Here is a 20,762-nt window from a genome sequence, read left to right as displayed (position 1 = left end):
GATTATAATCATCCTGAGCAGAAGAGAAAAGATTACATTTCACTTAAAAGCAGCAGTAAGGAGTTTGGGTCTGAAACTAGCAAGCTTAAGTTAACAGCAGCACAGTTGAGACTAATATAAGCTTGCTAGCATGCTAACTGGTATCTTTTGGCGTTATATTTGTCATGCTGTGAAAGATTGTTCTTACATGGTGGTTCGACCCGGACCACAGAACTACATAGAGCAGCTGGTGGAAACTACATAGTGCATGGCCTCTGGGCAGCTAGCAGGAACTACAGGTGTGTTTATCTGTCCTTCACATGATCATATACCATCAAAATGAACTTGAAGAGAAAGCCAAAACTAGTTGCGAATAACAACATACCTCATAAAGTGGCAACTTCCTGCATTCTGTTTCTTTGATAGACTACTAGAGCAAGGCAGTGGTCATTGTTATTGTCATTGTCTTTCCCAAGTGCTAATACTACACTAAATATGCTGTACTGAGTTGTAAGGCACCCAGGATAGACTACATGAATAATAGCTAAATGTTAAATGACCTAAAAAAAGGGTACACAAGAAGTAGGTTAAATGTATCTACACACCCAGGACGCCTTAAAAATGTAGTCACACACAGACACACATAAAGAGAGTTGAGGTAAGGCTACTACAAAGTGGGTCAGCTGTTCAGGTTATGTAAACACGTCCCCCATGTGTTCAGGTTATGTAAACACGTACCCCATGTGTTCAGGTTCTGTAAACACGTACCCCATGTCTCTGAATGGCGACGTTCGTCAGGTGCACAAACATGTTGTCCAGCTCACTAGTGCTGGGAGTATATTTCACTGTGCAGAACCTGCAGAATCCCAGTTTATACCTGCAAATAAAGACATCAGGAGTTGCAAATGACCTATAATTGACCTGGATTCAACTATAATGCTTCAAAGTCATCAGGTTAGACAACCCTAGGTCAACATATCACCCTCAGAAATCCATCCATCCATTTCTCAAGCTTTGATAGATTGCATTATTATATTACCTCAAAAAGCTCACATTCTTGAATAAACAGTATAACCGCAAATGTATCTATTAACCTCAATGGTTGTAAAACTAATCTTTATTTGCTTACATGTAGCACTTGAGAGGCCTGTAGGTGGTGACCAGCACGTACAGCCTCAGGTCAAACTTCTTTCCACCAATCAGCAGAGGATTATCAATGTACAGGGAAATGACATAGGCTTCTTTGCCACTTGACGCAGCCATAAACCTATGAGAACAGCAGAGAAGGACAAATAGACAAAATGTTCAGAAATGGTCAAAAAACAGCAACCTCCATCCATCCAACATACAACCTCCAGGATGGACTGGCTCCCAGCTAAGATTGTAATGTCAGTATGTATACAGGAAGGACCCTGCTAGCATGGTATGTTGTTTACAGCCATATAATACTAAATCAATGATATGATATAATATAATATAATATTGCAAGAAGGATTATGCCCAGTCAGATTCTCTAGTTTAAGGACCCAGGAGAGAAGGATTATGCTAATATTTTAGCTCAATGCAAATGCATTGCAAATACTGGGCACCTGGCTTGCAAAGGGCAGTCATTACTATCGCCTGTACAAAACACTATAAGGTGTCAATGGATGGAGAACCCTGGGGACTAAAAAGGGTGGGGGTTTACGTTGATGTTCTGCTGTCCCGAGACCACTTCTTAATCTGTGAGAGTTTGTTGATGAGAAAGATGCCTTTCCCCTGCGCCTTGCCACACGGCTTCATGATCCACGTGCTGGACGGACTCTTCCGGAACTCCTCCACGAACAGGTTATAGTCCGCAGGGAGCATGAACGTGACCGGGACGAAATCTGCCAGAGAGAAGAGGCAGATGAAGGAGAGCGGTAGAATACTGGACACAACAGAGGAAGATGAGGAGGGAGGTGTGAAGAGGGAAGCCAAAGGAGACAGGGAAAGATTGTATAAAGGCACATTGTGTAGGTTTTAGTGACATCTAGTGGTGATGTTGCTGAATTGCAACCAACTTAATACCCCTCCCTCTCCAAGTGTGTAGAAAAACCTAAGGTGGCCATCAAGTGCCATAAAAACGCAAAAGGCACTCTTAATCAAACGAAAAAACGATTCATAGTTACAGGTAATTACACACTGATGAAACAATAGTTTTGAATAGGCTACTATGTTTCATTTCTGCTAATATATCCCCCTAAATCCAACACACTGTACTTTTAATCCCACGTCTTCCAATCAATTGCTACAAAGTGCTATCCATAAAACCTCTAGTTTCTACGTATGAGGACAAGCAAATACACCTTTACATATAGATTGCTGCACCTACTGCCACATGGATGCACAAGGGAAGCTTAAATGTATAAAATGTCACCAACATAATACCAGTCACTTTGGATATACAATTTTCAAAAATGAAACCACTTGTCAAGCTGAATAACACACCCTGGCACTCTGAGTGAAGTGAATGAACTTTGAGTGAATGAAGAGTGCGTTACAAATAAAATGAATTATTATTATTATTACCTAAAAAGATGTATTTCCCATTCTCGTCCTTCTCCGCCAGAGGACTTCCCTCCTTCTCCAGTTCCTTTCTGTAGCGTTTGATATTCTTGATCATGAGGTCCTTCCTGGTCAGCTCATAGTGGTTGGGGAAGTGGTTGACCATCTGTTCGTCCGTGAGGCGGTAGCCTGTGTCCACACTAAACACATTTCTAATGGTCTGGATGCTCATCCTGAAAAAAAAAAGTGTATTTACTATATATTGCACAAATGCAAAATAAAGAATCACGGATCATAAAAGTTGGTCTAGTTGTCCTACAAGTGACTGAAAGAAGATGTTCTAATACAGACTCCAATGGTGCCTACCAGTAGAAATTCCACTCTTCGCTCTCGGTGACCTGGAGCCATCCCCTCTTCTCAAAGTTGTTGATAAGCACAGATTTCTCAATGTCTGTCACCCACTTCACCTTACCAGCCATGGCACCAACCCGGGCTGAAACACACAACCCTCCCGCGTCACTGGACACTACATATAAAAGCTAGCTGTTAAGCATTTAGCATCACTACATGGAGGCTCTCTAGTTGACACTTCGGCCGTAAACATGGAGATACGATTGCAGGTTCTCATAGCTTGAGCTCTGCTGTTAGTAGCACAGGGCAAAAATAAAACGACTCAATGTTTAAAATGTCACAGATAAATAACTCAGTGAAGCAATGATGCTGCCATACCCGTTTCTCGGATGTGGGTGATGTGATGTGGTCATCAACACCTTCTTTCACAGATGCACCTGCAGGGAGGAGTATTTTCATCCAGTGATGTTAACGCTTGAGGAAATATGTCCTTGCCACAAACGACGCCATGCGACACCAATCGATTATTTCAACCTATGCATTAAAAGCAAAGCTGCATTTGCAGAGATGTTGTACAGGGGTGGATGCTCGTTGCTGTTTTGATTTATTGATCGTGAGACAGCTGGCAAAGAGATGAGTACGCAAATGGTCCACTTCCGGGTTAATAACCTAGCAACCATGGACGCACACATGTCATTTTGCGTTGCTCAACATCACCATTAGGGGCGCGATCATGTCAACTCAAACTACATGTCGGTTGATAACAAATGTTGTGAAGCAGCCCTGGAATGTGTCATGAGTAGTTAAGAATAAATATGAGACTCTGACAAAAATCATGAATCAATAAGACTTTGGTCGCAGTGTTGAGCCCGATAGGGAGGGCGGTGTCTCCCTCTATTGTGACGTAGATAGTAATAACTACCCGGACTTCCTGGCCATTACCCTATAGGCGTGGCGGTTAACTTGACATCATTGACGTTGTGACAGATACCTGAAAACAACCAGATTAAAGGACGCTGCTGTAAGTGCTGCTTTATGTTGTTTAAAATCCATGCACATTTATATGTTTCATATATTATTAATTAATGTAAGTAATGCATTGTTTATTTCATAGGGCGGCGTTCACTTTAATCTAAAAATCTGGTAAGGTTAACTTTTTTTCTTTCATTGTGGTGCACCTGTTTATTGTTGACCGACAGGTTTCTGTGACTTATGTTGAACGCTGTAGCCTACAATATTTAAACCAGTTTTGATCAAAGAAATTCAATAAGCACAGTAGAGATACTTTTTTTCATGTTAAGTTTTTTACAAATACAAGATACAATACAGTCATCGGTTTGCTCAAAATGGCTAACGTCAATGTCACCTTTTGTTTGAGTTGGCGATAACGATGACATCATGCCATGTTTTGATCATCCCCCATCAGGGGCTGATGATTAATCCGTTCTTTATAATAGCAATAATAGCATCCAATAACATAACATCTTCTCAAAAATAAGAAGTGTTTTAAGTGGTTTTTTTTTTATTATTATTATTTTAATTTCAGGTATTTGATTAGGATATATATTTTGCTTTCATAAAAAGACCACGCAATAAATGGTTACTATAGTCTTTTTATAGTATGTATTTCAGTCTTGTATTGTACCTTCCTTTACCATTTTTACCATTGACAAAGTTTGCAAAGGAAGTTTCAGTTAGAGCATGATGGAAATGATTTGCATCAAAATGCCCACGCAAACATGATCTCATTATCTGTGTCTCTGTGTGTGTGTGTGTGTGTGGGGGGGGGGGGGGGGGGGGGGGCACAGTTTTAACCTGTGACTGTACAAGATGAGGTATTGCAGTGAAAGGGGGTAGAGTTTAAATGTATGCAAAGCCAAACAGGAAAGAGGTGAACAGAGGGACCGAGTCAAGTTTCAAGAGTTCTGAGACTGTTGAAATCCCTGGAGAGATGAAAAAGAACCAGAAACAGACAAAAATGAGGGAAGGAGAGAGTGAGAGAAAGAGCAGGCGTTACATTCTATGAGGGAGGTCATTGTTTTAACCTGAGGAGAGCTTCAGGTGACATGTCTCCTTGGTAACACCTGTGGTCACATGACTTTGTGTTTACATAAGGTAACTAGGCCGTTGGAACTCACGTGTCACTCCCTCTCTCTCCCCCTCCCTCTCTCACTCACACACACACACACACACACACACACACACACACACACACACACACACTAACAGCCCACACACTCCACAACAGCCTTTCATTCCCACCCACACAAACACACAGCTAAAAAAAATAACCAAAACACGGGACACCGCTGTTCCACCCGTGTTCATACGTGCCATTTACCCATATTTCCTTTTTTTTTTATTTCCCCGCTCAGAAAACAAAATGGTGGAGCACACAAGAGAAACACCAAACACCATGTCCCTCCAGGCTGGTCCTATGGAGGTGTGCAATGGCACACCATCTCACGTGAACACAAGGTACTAACACAGTTCAAATGTAAAAAAAAAAAAAAAGAGATTCAAATTCATATTTAAGAATTTAAAAATATATAAAGAAAATAAAACCAAAGCTACTGAAGCGCTTCCGCACCCTGTGAAGCGCGTGTCTCGGGATTTGTTAGAAAGTCAAATCTCTGGTGAAATCCCTGACACGTTTCTATCTGGTGTCGGCTGTTTGGGAATGATAGAGACGTCCAGAACATTGGTCGGCAGCTGGCCCAGATAGGAGACGAACTGAACCAACGATGGGCCCACAGGCTGCCCAACCAATGGCTGCAGCCAGTGAATGGAAGAACAAACATCTTCATCAGGGCCAGTGTCTACAGGTGAGTGGGGTCTATTCAGAACACACACACACACACACACACTCACACACACACACAGAGGCGCGCACACACCGATATATCTATCCACAATTAATACGATTTAAATCTCAACTGGCATCTAATCATTGGTGACAGACTTTAGTTGGAGGTCATACTGTTTCCTTAGATATACTAAATAACTCCACGTGGGATACAATTTGGGATTCTGTGTCTCATGAGACGGAATGTGGGATTTTGTGTCTCATGAGACGGAATGTGGGATTCTGTGTTTCATGATGAGCTGAAGTTCCCATTCATGATCTCTTCCAGGTGTATAGTGAGTGAGGGAAGGAGACTTAGAGACTTCTTTGCTCTAGGTAATCTGCGGCTGAATCCTCTGGTTTACAACCAGCCTGCCTGGGTAAGAACAACCAGCATTCCTGATTTACATGAACACACACACACACACACACACAATGCTGTGAGAGCAGAAACTTTACTTTACTATGAGCAGACAAACACACTATCTTAGCAGCACATTTTACAAACTTGATTGATTCTTTTTTTGAGCCATGTGATGCTATGTCCAACTAACCTTACGGATATGCATACATTTAATTATGACATTTCCAAAATAAAAATCCATAAGTCCTGTTTTAACCTGCATCTACCCATGTTCTAATCCCAAAACGACATGAACACACATGATCGATCCTCTGACAGGCTAGTTCTCTCTCCCGTCTACCTCACGCAGGTGTCCAGTGTGTGTCCTGCTGGGTTAGGCTGGACAACAGGGTTGCTGGCGTCCACTGCACTACTGGCCACGGCAGCCGTCTGCTTGGCACTCTGGGTCCAGAGAACGGATTGACCTTTGCACTGATGGGCTATAAGCTGGACTTAGTCCACAGATTTTTGGCTTTGTTTAAAATGTTTTATAATAATTAAAAATATTTAATTTTTTTCCAAACGTTCTTTATTACATGGATAATTGAATGGTATTGACGTGCTGGGTCACAACTCCGTGTTTTTTGAGTGCGCATCATAGAGTGTTCTGATGAGGCTGTCGCTGGTACACAGCCTGTTTTATGGGGGGGGGGGGGTAAAGTCTGTTGCTAAGTGTGGGTTTGTATTCCTCTCCCACGCTTCTTATCTTATCAAGTGGTTTCATCTGTTCAAACATCAGGGAAGCTGGACTTTCAATTCATCCATACTGATTTGAAAGTGATTTTTCATAACAAAAATGGAAACTTATCAAATAAAAATAACATCTTTTCTGCATCCACTGTTCTGTCTTCTTGGGATCCACTGTAAGTTGTTTACATACTGATGCTTGAGTTTATCTCTGACAACCATGTGCATCCATGGCTCTTTGTGTGTGTGTGTGTGTGTGTGTGTGTGTGTGTGTGTGTATTGTAAGAACAGTATATCCTGTAAGTGAACATGAGATTCATGATCAAGCAGCTGCTTGGCCAGCATAATATCCAAAATGGTAATCTTATCATGGTAACCAAGGAAACGCCCCCACACTGGTGTTGCTCCGACACCTGGGGTCAGGAAGCAAACTGAGGTGTGAGTGACTGCAACTAATCATAATATGGGAATAGGGGTAAGCCATTGAGAACCATCTCAGGCAGCAGGTCAGAGAAACCTGTTTATCATACAGCACAACAAAAGGCTGCCAGACCTGTTTGCATTAAAAGCCTAGCTCATTTACATTAAAAACCTAGGAGGCGTTTTAAACAGTATGTATGCAAGAGTTGGAGATGCTTGTCGTTCAGATCTGCACCGCTGAATCCGAGTATGTTCAACGTGCTTCGTTACTGCACCAAACACACAAACACACACACCACGTGTATATGTATGTCAACATGTTCAGCGGTAGATACTTTCTCAGCCTCGGCCTTTGTCTATGTATACACACTCCCTTACACCTCTTCTGGCAATAAAGACCGATTGCTGCATCAACCACAAAAGAAACTTCCTTTTTTTTTTTTACAAATTGGCAAGCCAACCCTCCTGCAATTTCTCAATTGAATTGAGGATGTTGGCTATATATTTGCTTTGATCAACAAAAGTGATCCTCAGACTCGCTCTGCCATAGAAATGTCAGGGTTTTTCCTGCAGAGAAAATCTGGGCGCGCGCCTAAGCCGTTTTCCCGAGCGCCTACAACAAATCCCGAGCGCCTAAGGCAAAAAAAAGTCAGTGATAAAAAAATTAATTAAAAAAAGCTGTCATTCATGGCGCAATTCAGCTTAATGGTGTTTTGAGACTTCACCGTTGACCACCTCCCACCCCTGAGCCAATCATTGAACAGAGGCTGCTCCAAGCTTGCCAGTTTAAAAAAATACGTTGGTTTGAATTTGAGATTTGAGCAAGCAACTTAATGTAGCTAGCTTTTAGCTGTTTTAAACCAAGGCACTTCAAAAATGTTGTTTACAACCTGCTTACAAATCTGATTAAAACAACTAGTGAAGGTGTTTTAGAATAATATTAATGCCATATACAAAAACTGACTTTATGTTAACACCACCAATTAATGTTAGCTGTCTAATTATTTAGCGCAATGCTAGCATGCATCTACCTTAATTCGATTTTTAACCAAGGTAGCCTATTGTACTGCAAAATATTGATCGCGACCTGTTTACAAATCTGGTTAAAAAGATAAAGGTGAGCTGTTATTTATAGATATCAGGGGGTGGGATGCGCCTTCCAGGCAGCTGCTGCCTTGAAGTCGACGGTGAGGGCTCAAAACACCATTAAGCCGCAATTCATCACGCGTGCAATGCATGTAAGCGAATATGGTCTCAATAGTATGTTTCAAGTATAGGCTACAGCCGAAACCTCGTTCTGTTTAGATCAATAGTAATCGAGTTGATAAGCGTGTCTTCTTGTCTGAACAATAGCCTACGCAACTGTGAGGTGCGCGAATGAACAGAGCGGCCAGCTGCCAATCACTCAACTTGCGTATGCATCCTGTGTCGGCGGTGATTTTGAGCATAACATTCCATTTTCAGTATTCATGGCTTTCAATGTATTAAAATATCTGCTATGTTAAGGACCTACACAGGTGTAGGCTATTATTTTATTTGTCTACCCGTTTGAACGAGTACCAGTAGACCGCGGAGCCTCGGGAGAGGCAGACAACCGCATTGGTTTATCAATGAAAGCTCAGCTCGTTCGGAGGAGAGCGGATAGATTTGTGTTGCATCTCGAATATAATAATATTAATATTATCATTGATAAACCGGTGCGGTTGTAAACTGTCGTTCCGCTGCGAGGGCCAGCCCGACGTGCACGAATACACCTGTACAAATGCAAATGAAATGTCCACTCAAAATGCTGACAAAAGTTTGATTTTCAACGCAGCCTCCATTGGTGGGCCAATAGATGTTAAACACACTATTAAACATATTTGTGGACAGTTTTAATAATAAAAACAAAAATAATGGTATGTAGGTTTGTATACTAAAAATGAATAGTGATAATAGATCAACTTGAATTTCATAATTTGTGTGTTCCATTTCTGACCACTGGTTAGTTCTAGATTCTATTTCAATAGTTTGCATATATATGTAAAGAGGTAAACCTTGATAATCTTTGAACCATACATGATAGCACCATGGGGCTTGGACTATTGTCAATCTATTTGAATCTAAAGTGGAAGCAAAATGATTTCCTGAAGCATATCCTCATTATTTATGAAATGGTAAAATGTAAGCTAATAAGGTGACATGGTAACACATTTTTTTTTTTGAGCACCGAAGACCCATTTTGACCCAGGAAAAACCCTGAATGTTTGTGTGTAAAATGACACCATTTAACAATAATCAGGCCCCCCAAAGAAATCCAACCCCGCTGCAGCTACAGGAAGTCAGCTTTCCCCACAGAACAGGAGACAAACAGGGCCAGAATCCTCCAGTTCTTCTAATTGGCAACACAGAGGAAAAAGCTTCAGGAGAAGCAATCCATTGGGGGGGGTTATCATATGCTATACATGTGGAGAGGATGGGCACATTGCGAGACTGCCCAGGTAGTGGGGGAAGGTATTCATGTGGTGAAGACAGAGGAGAGACAGTGCCAAGACAGAGGGGGGAGACATCAAGGCACTCTCTCTCATTCATGTGGACATAGCAAGGAACTGCAAAGACAACAGATCAGAAAAGCAGAACTTTGTTTGTTTTTCATGTGGAAAGAGGGGACACAAAGCCAGAAGACCTGCTTCAGAAAGAACATAGTCTACAGACTCAAGCACATCAACCACAAAAGAAACGTCCTTTTTCTTACAATATCAACACGCACACGTGAGTGTGTGTGTGTTTTGCAATATGAATGTCAACATGTTCTGTGGTAGATACTTTCTCAGCCTCAGTCTTTGTCCACACACTCCCTCACTCCTCCTCTGACCGAGTGACATCCACATGCGTGTAGTTTCTGTGGGCCTTCATGTTGCACTTCTGCAGTGTGGCCCCCAGCTGTCTGCCAGGGCCCACCTCGAAGGTCTGTGGGAACTCCTTCCCTTCTGCCCGCTCGTACACCTCGTGCAGCGTCTGCTCCCACTTCACGGGGGACACCAGCTGCTTCAGGAGGAGCCGCCGAATGTGGGACTCGTTCATGTAGCGCTTGCCGTCCACGTTGGAGTGCACGGCGATCTCGGGCCGCCGCACGTCCATGCTCTTCAGCACCGCGCGCAGAGGCTCCACGGCCGGCTCCATCAGCGGCGTGTGGAAAGCCCCGCTCACCGGAAGCTTCAGCGTGCGCCCGAAGTACAGCTGCCGCGAGTTCTTCTGCAGGAAGTCCAGAGCCTGTGGGATGGGGTGGTGGTGATAGTGTGAGTGTGAGAGTGAGTGAGTGATTGATTGTGTGAATGAGTGATTGTGTGAGTGAGTGAGTGAGTGCGTGTATGTGTGAGTGATTGTGTGAGTGAGTAAGTGAGTAAGTGAGTGAGTGAGTGAGTGTATGTGTGAGTGATTGTGTGAGTGAGTGTATGTGTGAGTGATTGTGTATGTGTGAGTGATTGTGTATGTGTGAGTGATTGTGTGAGTGAGTGTATGTGTGAGTGTGGGAGTGATTGTGTGAGAGAGAGATAGTTGCCATAACTCAAAAGACACTGGCATACAGGTGCTGACTGGCTATTCAAATTCTAATTTGTTAAAATACATTTGAACTGTCAATCTCTCTCGCTGACAAATACTTGCAGGATATATAGCAATCAGGACTGTTTAGGACCCAAGCACCTGATCTCTCTGTTTGTGTCGTACAAGGATTTGCTAGGAACCACGAGAAGGTAACTTCATCTAATGCTAAAACATTAGAGAGCACATGTGAGTAGATAGTAGTACCTCCTGATGTCCAGCAATGACCCTCCCGTCAGGGAAGAGGTAGTTGGCCACCATGCAGACGGGCTTCTGGATGCCCAAGGACTGGCAGTGTTCCCGGGCCAACAGGCAGGCGTGGTTGTACCTGGCCTGAGGTTTGCCGAACACCGACAGCATACCGCTGGGCGTCTGCTCAGAGGCCGCCTGCATCGCCTCAGCTCTCACCTTCACAGCGTACAGGGCTGGGTGGATACACACACACACACACACACAACAACAACAACAACAACAACAACAACAACAACAACAACAACAACAACAACAACAGAAAGAGAGAGAGATTGAGGTCTAGGAGCCAGTCAGTCATTTCCATTTTATTACATTTTATAAGGACTATAAACACACAAACACGATTATTGTAAGGAAAGCAAAGTCCCCAACCTTCAGCGAAGTCCATGGCACCAGAGAAAACCAAGGCAGCAAATTCCCCGACACTAAACCCCGCCGCAGCAGCGCAGTTCTCTATGGCCTAAGAACATCGAGAAATTGATAACTATAGATACTAAAGAATACTATATAATTTCATACATAAAGCCATAGGCAAGTACTGGAGCCAAAAGGGTGTCACTGCACGCAGGCTACTTACAGCTGGGTTTTCGTGATTTAGTCTCTCAACCGCGGCAAGCGACGTGACAAACACCGCAGGCTGACAGTGAACAGTTTTCTTCAGATCCTCCTTGGGTCCGTTAAGGCACAGAGACAGCAAATCATAGCCAAGTATCTTCCGAGCTACTGAGAACATGTCCTGGACAGCTCCGTACTTTAACAGTCCGCGTCCCATACCTACGAACTGACTGCCCTGACCGGGGAAGAGGAGGACCGACACCTGCCCCGGGTCTTTTCTGGGTCTTTGCTCCTTATCAGAAGCCTCAATTTCTGGGTCAGGAAGTGTAACGTTTCCATCTTTCGAGCCATTACGAACACCACTTGACAGCTGCCTGACGTGATGCAAAGAAAGTTCAGAGAGACAGATTTGTCTACAACCGAGTCTGAGAGGTGCTACAAAAGTCATGGCTAGAAGATGACACTAACGAGCGCTTAGATTGGTATAGAGATATCACCATATTTTCCAGGCCAGCCTGCCCATTCTGTAGCTTCTGTAGAGTTAAATCAATTCACTTTAGATGTCATACTGCACTGCTAAACTCCATGGGGTGACACAAGGGCGCCGCCATGTTGAATCTTCTTTTGGAATTTCAAAGCTGTTCATCAACCAACCACAAATCAAACAGCGCCATCTAGTGAGGGCTTTTCAGGCTGGCTCCGCAGCTCCTGTAATCGTGCTGACTTTTCATACCAGTACAGTGGAATATTTGGTTCATTAGACACAGATAGAGTTCCACACATAGATAGTACAGGCAGGCACACAACCACACGCATGCACTAACCCCCCCAAAACGGGCTTCAAATACACAATAAGACCATTTCGACATTGGCCTAACAATCGAAGAGTGCTTTGAAGGCAAGTTACTTGGTAGCCAGAGGTGTGGCACAGACCAAGAAGGCATTTACGAGCGTTGAGGAACTGTTTTTGCCAGCTGCGGTGGATATGTGCCGCGAGATGATTGGGGAAGATGCTGCGAGAAAACTCTTGACAGTACCACTTTCAAACGACACAGTAAGTCGCCGGATTTCGGAGATGGCCTCGGACATACACAACCAGGTCATGGAAAGGATGAAAGGTATCCCGTTCTTTTCAATACAGTTACATTACAATACAGTTTCAATTTAGACGAGTCGACGGACGTCAGTAACGCTGCATTACTGCTGGTTTTTGTGCGTTATCGTTGGAGCGGTATTCTACAAGAGGACATGCTTTTCTGTGGAGAGCTACCAACTCGAACCACTCCCCAGGAATGCTTGGTGCTATTTATGTTGATAATAGATTGCAGCAACTGATTAAAATCATTATTTGAATTATTTGAATCATTATTTGGACCTATTTGAACTTATTGATTTGAACATTATTTTAACCTATTTGTTTGCATGTCTGAAGCATCACCTATTTTAATTAGGCCTAGCTGAGTGGTCTTGTTTGCATGATTCATCACTTATTTTGAGTGCATGCTATCTTTTGGGTCTATTCTGGTTTTATTTACCTGCTTGTTTGCTGTGCACAAATAGGCCTAGGCCTACTGCAAATCAATTCCTTTGTTTCAAAACTCTTTTGGATAATAAATCCCCTTTGACTGAAAATGCTATGTGTGGTTTTATGTTGTTTTCTGGTGCACAATACAATTTTGATATTGCAATATCTAGAGTTAGATTTTCTTGTATTAATTTCTAGGCTCCCACCTGTAGCAGGTGCCGATGTTGTTCTTAGTGACACATAACAATCGCTTATTAATTAGAATGGAATATAGATGAATATAGTGTTACAAATAAATAATACATAAAAGTTCTCCCGTGTGCCCTTCCAGTTGTCTGCTTAATCAGTTTTAGAACTACACTAGTGTTCTAATACACGACATCAATGACGATGTTTGGACGAACACGCCCACCCAACCAGGAAGTTGTTTCAAAGTTTCGCACCGATTTCAGGTGAAACGAAACTACGTGAAAACCTGTGAAGCGTTACACAGCACAAACGAAGAATGGCAGAAGCGGCTCCAAGTAACTACGAACTTTGTACATGTCCGATTTGTTTGGATCTTCTTAGGGATCCAGTGACTACTAATTGTGGACACAGTTACTGTATGGGCTGCATTACGAGCTGCTGGGATCGGGAAGATCAGAAGGGAGTCTACAGCTGCCCCCAGTGCAGACAGACGTTCACCCCAAGACCCGTTTTGAACAAAAATAATATTGTTGCTGAACTTGTGGAACAGATAAAGAAGACCAGAATCCAAGCTGCTGCTGCTCCTGTTCCATGTACTGCTGGACCTGGAGATGTGGAGTGTGACGTCTGCACTGGGAGAAAAGTCAAAGCTGTGAAGTCCTGTCTGGAATGTCTGGTGTCATACTGTGAAACTCACTACAAAGCTCACAATGAACTTCATCCTGGACGAAAACACAAGGTGACTGATGCCACAGGCCAGCTACAGGAGAGGATCTGCACCCAACATGAGAAGCCTCTGGAGATATTTTGTCGTACGGATCTAAGTTGTGTTTGTTTGCTCTGTCTGGTGTATGAACACAAAGGCCATGACACTGTGTCAGCCTCTGCAGGGAGGAGAGAGAGACAGGTAAGGACAGGAGTTATCTTGGTGATAGATTGGACTTGTGTGGTAAGATTTGGTTATTGGGTTTCCAACTGGAATGAAAGACAGGCTGTATAGATTCATGCTCTTTAGGTCATTATAGAGTGAGGCAGCGAGGAAATAACAATGTCATAAAAACACACCTGTCTAATGAAGTTGTAAAACCAGAGGGTTGACTTAAGACTGTCAGCATTCTCATACAGGAATGAAAACACATAGCCTAATTACATTCTAATAGCTATAACATTTTAAAAACAGAAATCCGACAGAGAATCTTCTGTTACATACAAACTGTATCTAAATAATACAACATCAAAGGCCTAAATTCCCATATAATGTGTTATGTTTGTGGGCACTACAACTTATTTTACAGTAATTTATATTAAGATGGGCACATCATGGTTTCTGCCTGCAATATTGCTGCCCAGTCCTCTTAGATGAGCCCAGTGATTAGGGAGCTGAAATGGCATTTTGTAGGGTCCTGGGTGGTTGGCACTATGACTGAATGACATTACATGGTTATCAGCTGCCTAGAGGTCACAGGTCACTCAGTGAGGGTGTGTTGGACATTACTATCAACTCCACAAGAGAAACTATGAATATGGTTAAACAGAGATTTACTGCATGTATGGTTCACTGCTTTGCTACAAAAAGACAAAACTTATCTTGTGTTATTCTCAAGCCTTGAAATGAAACAGCGTCTCACCAATAGGCTATTCAGCAACACTACAGATCACCTCTCAGTCAGGGTCACTAGCTTAGCCAGCTTGTACTTGCAGGAATGCTATCAGACAATGATAATAAATAATATGATGCCACCATAACTGTTTGTTGTGGATGTGATGTTGATGGAGATCATTTCCAAACACTGTTAAATGACTTAAGAATATAATAATCAAGTGCCTTGTATTATTAATTACCTTATATAAATCGTGAACTTATGTAAGCAGGAACATGGCTTTTCTCTGTTTCTGCGTGTGTGTAACTTAGAATATTAGGTGCCACTTAGTCTGCATATGTACAAGAGCATGTTTAGACCAGAAGTGATGAGAAGGGACGAACTCTGCTTCTTCCAATCTTGTGCAAAACTTCCATCCTTGCCTCGAGCGTCAGAAATCCACCACGTGGTTTTCCCTGCTGAACGCTCAACTTCTGTCTATATAAACCTTGTGCGATGTGTTTATCATTGCTTCACTGTCAGCCTTGTGCTGGGAGTGAGCCCGATTGCAATTGTTGTTTGTCTAATAAATATACTTATATGCAGCTCCGGAGTCCTGAGGTAACTAGGGTGAATTTTCACCTATCAGATGTATTCCTTCAACATAGACACGCCTGGGGGAGACCCAGAGGAGAATCCAGCAGAGAATCCAGGAGAGAGAGAAGGAGCTGCAGGAGCTAAGGAAAGCTGTGGAGACTCACAAGGTGAGTACTGACCAGAGGAGAGGAGGACAACAGCTGGCTGGAGTCTGCAATGCTGAGCCACTTCCCAGCTCCTTTGATCCACACTGTGGGTACCAGACTGTGTAGAGGAACTGAGTGAGTGGGCTGCTTTAGATGGACCCCTCCTCTTTGTGTGTCTCCTAACAGAGCTATGCACAGGCAGCAGTGGAGGACAGTGAGCGGATCTTTACTGAGATGATCAGCTCCATTGAGAGAAGGTGCTCTGAGGTGAAAGAGCTGATCAGAGCTCAGGAGAAGGCTGAGGTGAGTCGGGCTGAAGGACTCCTGAAGCGACTGGAGCAGGAGATTGCCCTGCTGAAGAGGAGAGATGCTGAGCTGGAGCAGCTTTCACACACAGAGGATCACATCCATTTCCTCAAGGTAAACGTCGATGATGGATTGTTAGTGCACAGAATGTTTGGGGGCTCTGATTTATGTTGAATATATTCCTAGATGGAAATATGTATTCAATTTAGATATTGTTGAAGTTTCCAGAAAGAAGCTTGTTCTTCTTATTGTAACACAGTCCACAGCACTTTGAACAGATAGCTTACCCCATGCAGTTACGGTGTCTATACAGAAAGATTTTGTATTTATCACTCAAAACATTTGAGCATGATGAAGACATTTTCATTCTTCAGAAAACTGCTCAAAATCATTACGGCAATTGTTAGGACAGGTTAGGTCACATGGTAGGAAGAACACTTACTGACAGGCGAGGCTTGAGTGATGTCACTACCTGTGGTTAATTGATAAAAGCAACTCTGCCTTGACATCATGGCTCGCAGTTTGTTTGGAGGCACTTGAGGTGCACAGGTGCCTGCCACTCGGCCTCTTTGGTCAGGCCACATGTAGGTCAAGGCAAACCAGTGGCATTTGTGTTGGGTTCATTTGGGATTCATGAACCATTTGTGTTGGATTAATTTGGGCTTCATAACAAAAAAACACTTCAACTTAAGGAATCACAACATGGGTTAATCCCGCTAGCTTTAAGCCAGTTTGAGAGAGCTGCCCGGCAGGGAGTGCTCACACACACACACACACACACACACACACACCTACACTCTCAAACATATTCACACACACACAAAAACAAACTCACCTACACACTCAAACACACACACACCTACACTCTCAAAGACACACCAATGTAGGTGAGACTTTGCTTTAGTTTACGTTGTGAGGCAGGACACAGACTAACCCCTAGACAACGCATCTTAGCTGCTAAGACTGTACTTGGTAACGCAATCATTTGGAAGCCACATCCAGATGCTGCACACACACATCAAAGGATGATATCAAGGTTAGGCTTAGGCTGCACCCAGATACTCATAATGCTAAATTTAGTTCACACCTCAAACATTGGAGGATAATATCTAACTCGTGTGCACTATAATAGTTGAAGGTTTTAGTTATAATTAACCAAACGTTTCCTGATCAACTGAATTTCCTTGTCATTAAATACAGATTGTAAATTTAAATTTACAACTTACTTATACGTGGATGCTTTATTTGGATAATGTAGCTATTCTCCCTCTCTCTCTCCCTCTCCATCTCTGTCATCTCTTCCTCCTCTCTCTTTTTCTCTTTATCTCTGTGTTTCTTTATTTAGACTTTCAAGTCGGTCAGTGAGTCTAAAGACTTATCCTGCATCTCTGTGAAGCAAGGCCTCTCTTTTGAGGCTGTGAAGAAATCTGTCTCCTCACTAAAGACACAGCTGGAGAATTTCTGCAAGAAGGAAGTCAGGAAGATATCTGCATCAGGTAAATCACATTACTTACATATGTTTACATATAGTTACTTACTATACTTTCCCTTTGGATTGTACTGATAAGCTAAATGGTGGTGGTGGTGATGGTGAACGTCAGGAACCTGTATTTCTCAAAGTCACATATTTGTAACATACCCTTTATATGTCAGTGAAGCTGAGATACTCTACAGGTGTCTCCATGTTTACTTGTCCTTAAGGTTGAAGAAGCTGGAGACTCATAACGTCCCTCAACAAGAGAACACACATTTACTATCATAAAAACAGAAGGTTGATGTAATGCTGACAGTTGGCCAGTCAGTGTTGTTTCTAATATGATTCTTTCTCTCTCAATAGTGACTAAAGTCCAGGCGTTCATTCACTGCACGATGGCGGAGGGAGGCGGACCCGACTCGGGTAACGCGGCAGACGCCGATCCAGAGCCGGTTCCGGCACAGATACCTGCACCTTCAACCGAATGTCAAAAGCAGACCATCGGGGCACTACTGAAAACCACATTCCGAAAGGGAGATGAGTGGGATTTGATTGACAGTCGATGGTTCAAGCAGTGGAAGAAATATGTTGACTTTGACAGATCGGATATGTACACCGTTGGCGAACAGAGCCTCTATCCTGGACCAATAGACAATTCGGGCCTTTTCTCAGATGACGACACACAGACATTAAAAGAGCACCTCATAGATGAGCTGGACTATGTCCTGATGCCCACAGAGGCATGGACCAAGCTTGTCAGCTGGTATGGCTGTCTTGAAGGCCAGAAGCCCATCGTCAGAAAGGTAGTAGTGTATGGCATCTTTGTCAAGCACTGTAAAGTGGAAGTGTATCTGCTGGAGCTGAACTTGTGTGAAAACAATAATATGGACAATGTGGTTACACGACATTTCAGCAGAGCGGATACAATTGGTACAATTGAAAAGGAAATGAGGTCGCTTTTTGACATCCCTACGGAAAAGGAGACACGATTGTGGGTCAAACGCATGAGCAGCACCTACGAGCAGTTGAACAAGCCGGACAGTACTGTGCATAATGCTGGCCTTTTCCAGGGTCAGGTGCTGGTGATCGAGCGTAAGAACGAGGACGGCACGTGGCCCAGACAGAATGCCCACATCAAGTCTACACCCAGTGGAGTCTCCTGATGTGCCTCCTGAACCTACAACCAGAGAGGATTTCCTACAATGTGAGTTTGACACAAAACACATTTTATACAGTTTAATTTATTCCAAATCACATCAAGTCAAGTTTCAGTAACAGTCACATGGTCCTACATGTTTAAGCAGTTCAACATTTCGTTATGGCTGTTATAGTTCATGGGTAGAGGAAACAGTTTCTTTTCCAGACCATCATGCTTCCTATAACCGCTGATGAGGAGCAGTTCCACGTGTTGGGCCTTTGTTTCGTGTCGCCCACCAATGCAAAGTCTATGTACCTCCACCCTGTGTGCGTGTCCTAAAATGGCGTTCTGAATGAAAGTCTATGTACCTCCACCCTGAGTGCGTGTCCTGAAATGGCGTTCTGAATGGATGTCTATGTACCACCAGCCTGTGTGCATGTCCTAAATGGCGTTTTGAATGGAAGTTCGAGAGGAGATGTAACGATTTTGCCACACCCCTCTCACATCAATCGTCCACACCTCATTTAAACTCAGTTCTCCTCATCAGCACATACACACACACAAATACACACTCATAGTCACACACATGCGTGTGTGTCTGGTTTGTGTGTGTCTGGTTTTGGTGTGTGTCTGTATGTGTGTGTGTGCGAGTGTGTGTCTGGGTGTGTGTGTGTGTGTGTCTGGGCGTGTATGTTTGTGTGTGTGTGTCTGGGTGTGTATGTGTGTGTCTTGTTGTGTGTGTGTGGGTGTGTGTGTATGTCTGTGTGTGTGTGTGTGTGTGTGTGTGTGTGTGTCTCGGTGTGTATGCGTGTGTGTCTGTGAGTGTATGCGTGTGTCTGTATGCATGTGTGTGTGTGTATGCGTGTCTGTGAGTGTATGCGTGTGTCTGTATGCATGTTTGTGTGTGTCTGGGTGTGTGTGTGTATACGTGTGTGTCTGGGTGTGTGTGTATGCGTGTGTATTTGTGTGTATCTGGGTGTGTATGTGTGTGCGTCTGGATGTGTATGCGTGTGTGTCTGGGTGTGTTTGTGGTTGTGTATGCGTGTGTGTCTGGGTTTGTATGCGTGTGTGTGTGTGTCTGGGTGTGTATGCGTGTTTGTGTCTGGGTTTGTATGTGTGTGTGACTGGGTATGTGTGTGTGTCTGGGTGTGTATGTGTGTGTGACTGGGTATGTATGCGTGTGTGTGTCTGGGTGTTTATGCGTGTGTGTCTGGGTGTGTATGTGTGTGTGTCTGGGTGTGTATGCGTGTGTGTGTCTGGGTGTGTGTATGCATGTGTGTGTGTCTGGGTGTTTATGCGTGTGTTTCTGGGTGTGTGTGGGAAGTGCAAACACACACACACACACACACACACAGACACAAACACACACAAACTCACACTCACACACTCAAATTAACATTTACTTATTCTGTCACTCAGTGAGATGTTAACCTAAGAAACCTTTGTGTTGTCTTCTCCTCCATCAGACTCCTGCCACTTCACACTGGATCCAAACACAGCACACAGACTCCTCCATCTGTCTCAGGGGAACAGCAGGGTGGAGATGAGAAAAGAGCTCCAGTCATATCCTGATCATCCAAAGAGATTTGATGGGTGTTATCAGGGTGCTGTGTAGAGAAGGTGTGTCTGGACGCTGCTACTGGGAGGTTGAGTGGAGTGGGGGGGGGGGGGGTTATGTAGCAGAGACTGTATTCATCCAACAATTGACCCCCAATGAAGTGTGTTTCTATGTTTCTTTATTAATACCGTTATAATGAGACCAGTATGTTATAAAATGTTTCTGGTGCAAAATGGTGAATAAAAAGCTGGCATTCAATGTGCCCCTAATGTACTCTTGGTGTGTGTGTTGGGGGGGGGGGGGGGGTCAGTATATTAAATTATCAGTTTTGCTCAACATATTCAGCACTGAGTCAGCCCTTATCCCTCTCTCTCTCTCACACAGCCTCTCTCTCTCTCTTTCTCGCTGCTTTTTTCGATCTTTCTTTATATAGATATATACAGGTCAATAGATTAGAATATCATCAAAAAGTTGATTTATTTCAGTAATTCGATTCAAAAAGTGAAACATATATTATATAGATTCATTACACACAGACTGATGTATTTCAAGTGTTTATTTCTTTAAATTTTGATGATTATAACTGACAGCTAATGAAAACCCCAAATTCAGTATCTCAGAAAATTAGAATATTACTTAAGACCAATAA

The 20,762-nt window shown here is 43.2% G+C and overlaps 5 protein-coding genes across 5 annotated transcripts in view; 3 read left to right on the top strand and 2 right to left on the bottom strand.

Annotated features, from left to right (window-relative positions):
* Positions 1 to 3,593, bottom strand: part of ttll1 (tubulin tyrosine ligase-like family, member 1) — a 7,605-nt gene extending 4,012 nt beyond the window's left edge. Inside the window, exons 1-7 of the mRNA XM_012828037.3 lie at positions 3,235 to 3,593; positions 2,872 to 2,998; positions 2,530 to 2,738; positions 1,667 to 1,847; positions 1,109 to 1,246; positions 748 to 856; positions 1 to 13 (exon numbers count right to left, since the gene is read on the bottom strand). The exon at positions 1 to 13 is cut by the window's left edge and continues 131 nt beyond it. Coding sequence (XP_012683491.1) covers positions 1 to 13; positions 748 to 856; positions 1,109 to 1,246; positions 1,667 to 1,847; positions 2,530 to 2,738; positions 2,872 to 2,984 — 763 coding nt within the window. The 5' untranslated portion in view covers positions 2,985 to 2,998; positions 3,235 to 3,593. The remainder of the gene's footprint in view (positions 14 to 747; positions 857 to 1,108; positions 1,247 to 1,666; positions 1,848 to 2,529; positions 2,739 to 2,871; positions 2,999 to 3,234) is intronic.
* Positions 3,594 to 3,801: 208 nt separating this feature from the next.
* bik (BCL2 interacting killer) lies at positions 3,802 to 6,938 on the top strand. The gene is made up of 6 exons (XM_042710023.1): positions 3,802 to 3,877; positions 3,971 to 3,999; positions 5,232 to 5,334; positions 5,544 to 5,681; positions 5,991 to 6,081; positions 6,415 to 6,938. Exons 3-6 carry the CDS (start codon positions 5,240 to 5,242, stop codon positions 6,526 to 6,528), a joined length of 438 nt encoding a protein of 145 aa, XP_042565957.1. The 5' UTR covers positions 3,802 to 3,877; positions 3,971 to 3,999; positions 5,232 to 5,239; the 3' UTR covers positions 6,529 to 6,938.
* A 2,877-nt stretch (positions 6,939 to 9,815) lies between these two features.
* Positions 9,816 to 12,227, bottom strand: mcat (malonyl CoA:ACP acyltransferase (mitochondrial)). Its single transcript, XM_012828035.3, has 4 exons — positions 11,623 to 12,227; positions 11,418 to 11,505; positions 11,001 to 11,218; positions 9,816 to 10,463 (listed from the first exon to the last, which is right to left on the bottom strand). The coding sequence occupies exons 1-4, from the start codon at positions 12,046 to 12,048 to the stop codon at positions 10,050 to 10,052; spliced, it is 1,146 nt and encodes a 381-aa protein (XP_012683489.2). The 5' UTR covers positions 12,049 to 12,227; the 3' UTR covers positions 9,816 to 10,049.
* Positions 12,228 to 13,445: 1,218 nt separating this feature from the next.
* LOC116224041 (E3 ubiquitin-protein ligase TRIM47-like) lies at positions 13,446 to 15,877 on the top strand (the record flags this gene model as incomplete). The annotated part of the gene is made up of 3 exons (XM_031582591.2): positions 13,446 to 14,221; positions 15,563 to 15,658; positions 15,824 to 15,877. Coding segments are annotated over exons 1-3 (741 nt in total), but the record flags the coding sequence as incomplete, so codon positions are not given.
* Positions 15,878 to 17,281: 1,404 nt separating this feature from the next.
* Positions 17,282 to 19,058, top strand: LOC116224099 (ubiquitin carboxyl-terminal hydrolase 4-like). Its single transcript, XM_031582851.2, has 2 exons — positions 17,282 to 17,439; positions 17,781 to 19,058. The coding sequence occupies exon 2, from the start codon at positions 17,813 to 17,815 to the stop codon at positions 18,578 to 18,580; it is 768 nt and encodes a 255-aa protein (XP_031438711.1). The 5' UTR covers positions 17,282 to 17,439; positions 17,781 to 17,812; the 3' UTR covers positions 18,581 to 19,058.
* Positions 19,059 to 20,762: the final 1,704 nt, after the last annotated feature.

Source organism: Clupea harengus, chromosome 16 (genome assembly GCF_900700415.2).
Source record: "Clupea harengus chromosome 16, Ch_v2.0.2, whole genome shotgun sequence".
Classification (NCBI taxonomy): domain Eukaryota; kingdom Metazoa; phylum Chordata; class Actinopteri; order Clupeiformes; family Clupeidae; genus Clupea; species Clupea harengus.
The sequence above is the reverse complement of the archived record's forward strand: the minus strand, read 5'-3'. Positions and strand labels throughout refer to the sequence as shown.

Coding starts and splice junctions, on each gene's coding strand:
- bik (XM_042710023.1), top strand. CDS start 5,240: ATGGTGGAGCACACAAGAGAAACACCAAACACCATGTCCCTCCAGGCT. Junction 5,335..5,543: donor CCATCTCACGTGAACACAAG/GTACTAACACAG, acceptor TGGGAATGATAG/AGACGTCCAGAACATTGGTC. Junction 5,682..5,990: donor ATCAGGGCCAGTGTCTACAG/GTGAGTGGGGTC, acceptor GATCTCTTCCAG/GTGTATAGTGAGTGAGGGAA.
- mcat (XM_012828035.3), bottom strand. CDS start 12,048: ATGACTTTTGTAGCACCTCTCAGACTCGGTTGTAGACAAATCTGTCTC. Junction 11,506..11,622: donor TAAATCACGAAAACCCAGCT/GTAAGTAGCCTG, acceptor CGATGTTCTTAG/GCCATAGAGAACTGCGCTGC. Junction 10,464..11,000: donor TCATTGCTGGACATCAGGAG/GTACTACTATCT, acceptor CCCATCCCACAG/GCTCTGGACTTCCTGCAGAA.
- LOC116224099 (XM_031582851.2), top strand. CDS start 17,813: ATGGCGGAGGGAGGCGGACCCGACTCGGGTAACGCGGCAGACGCCGAT.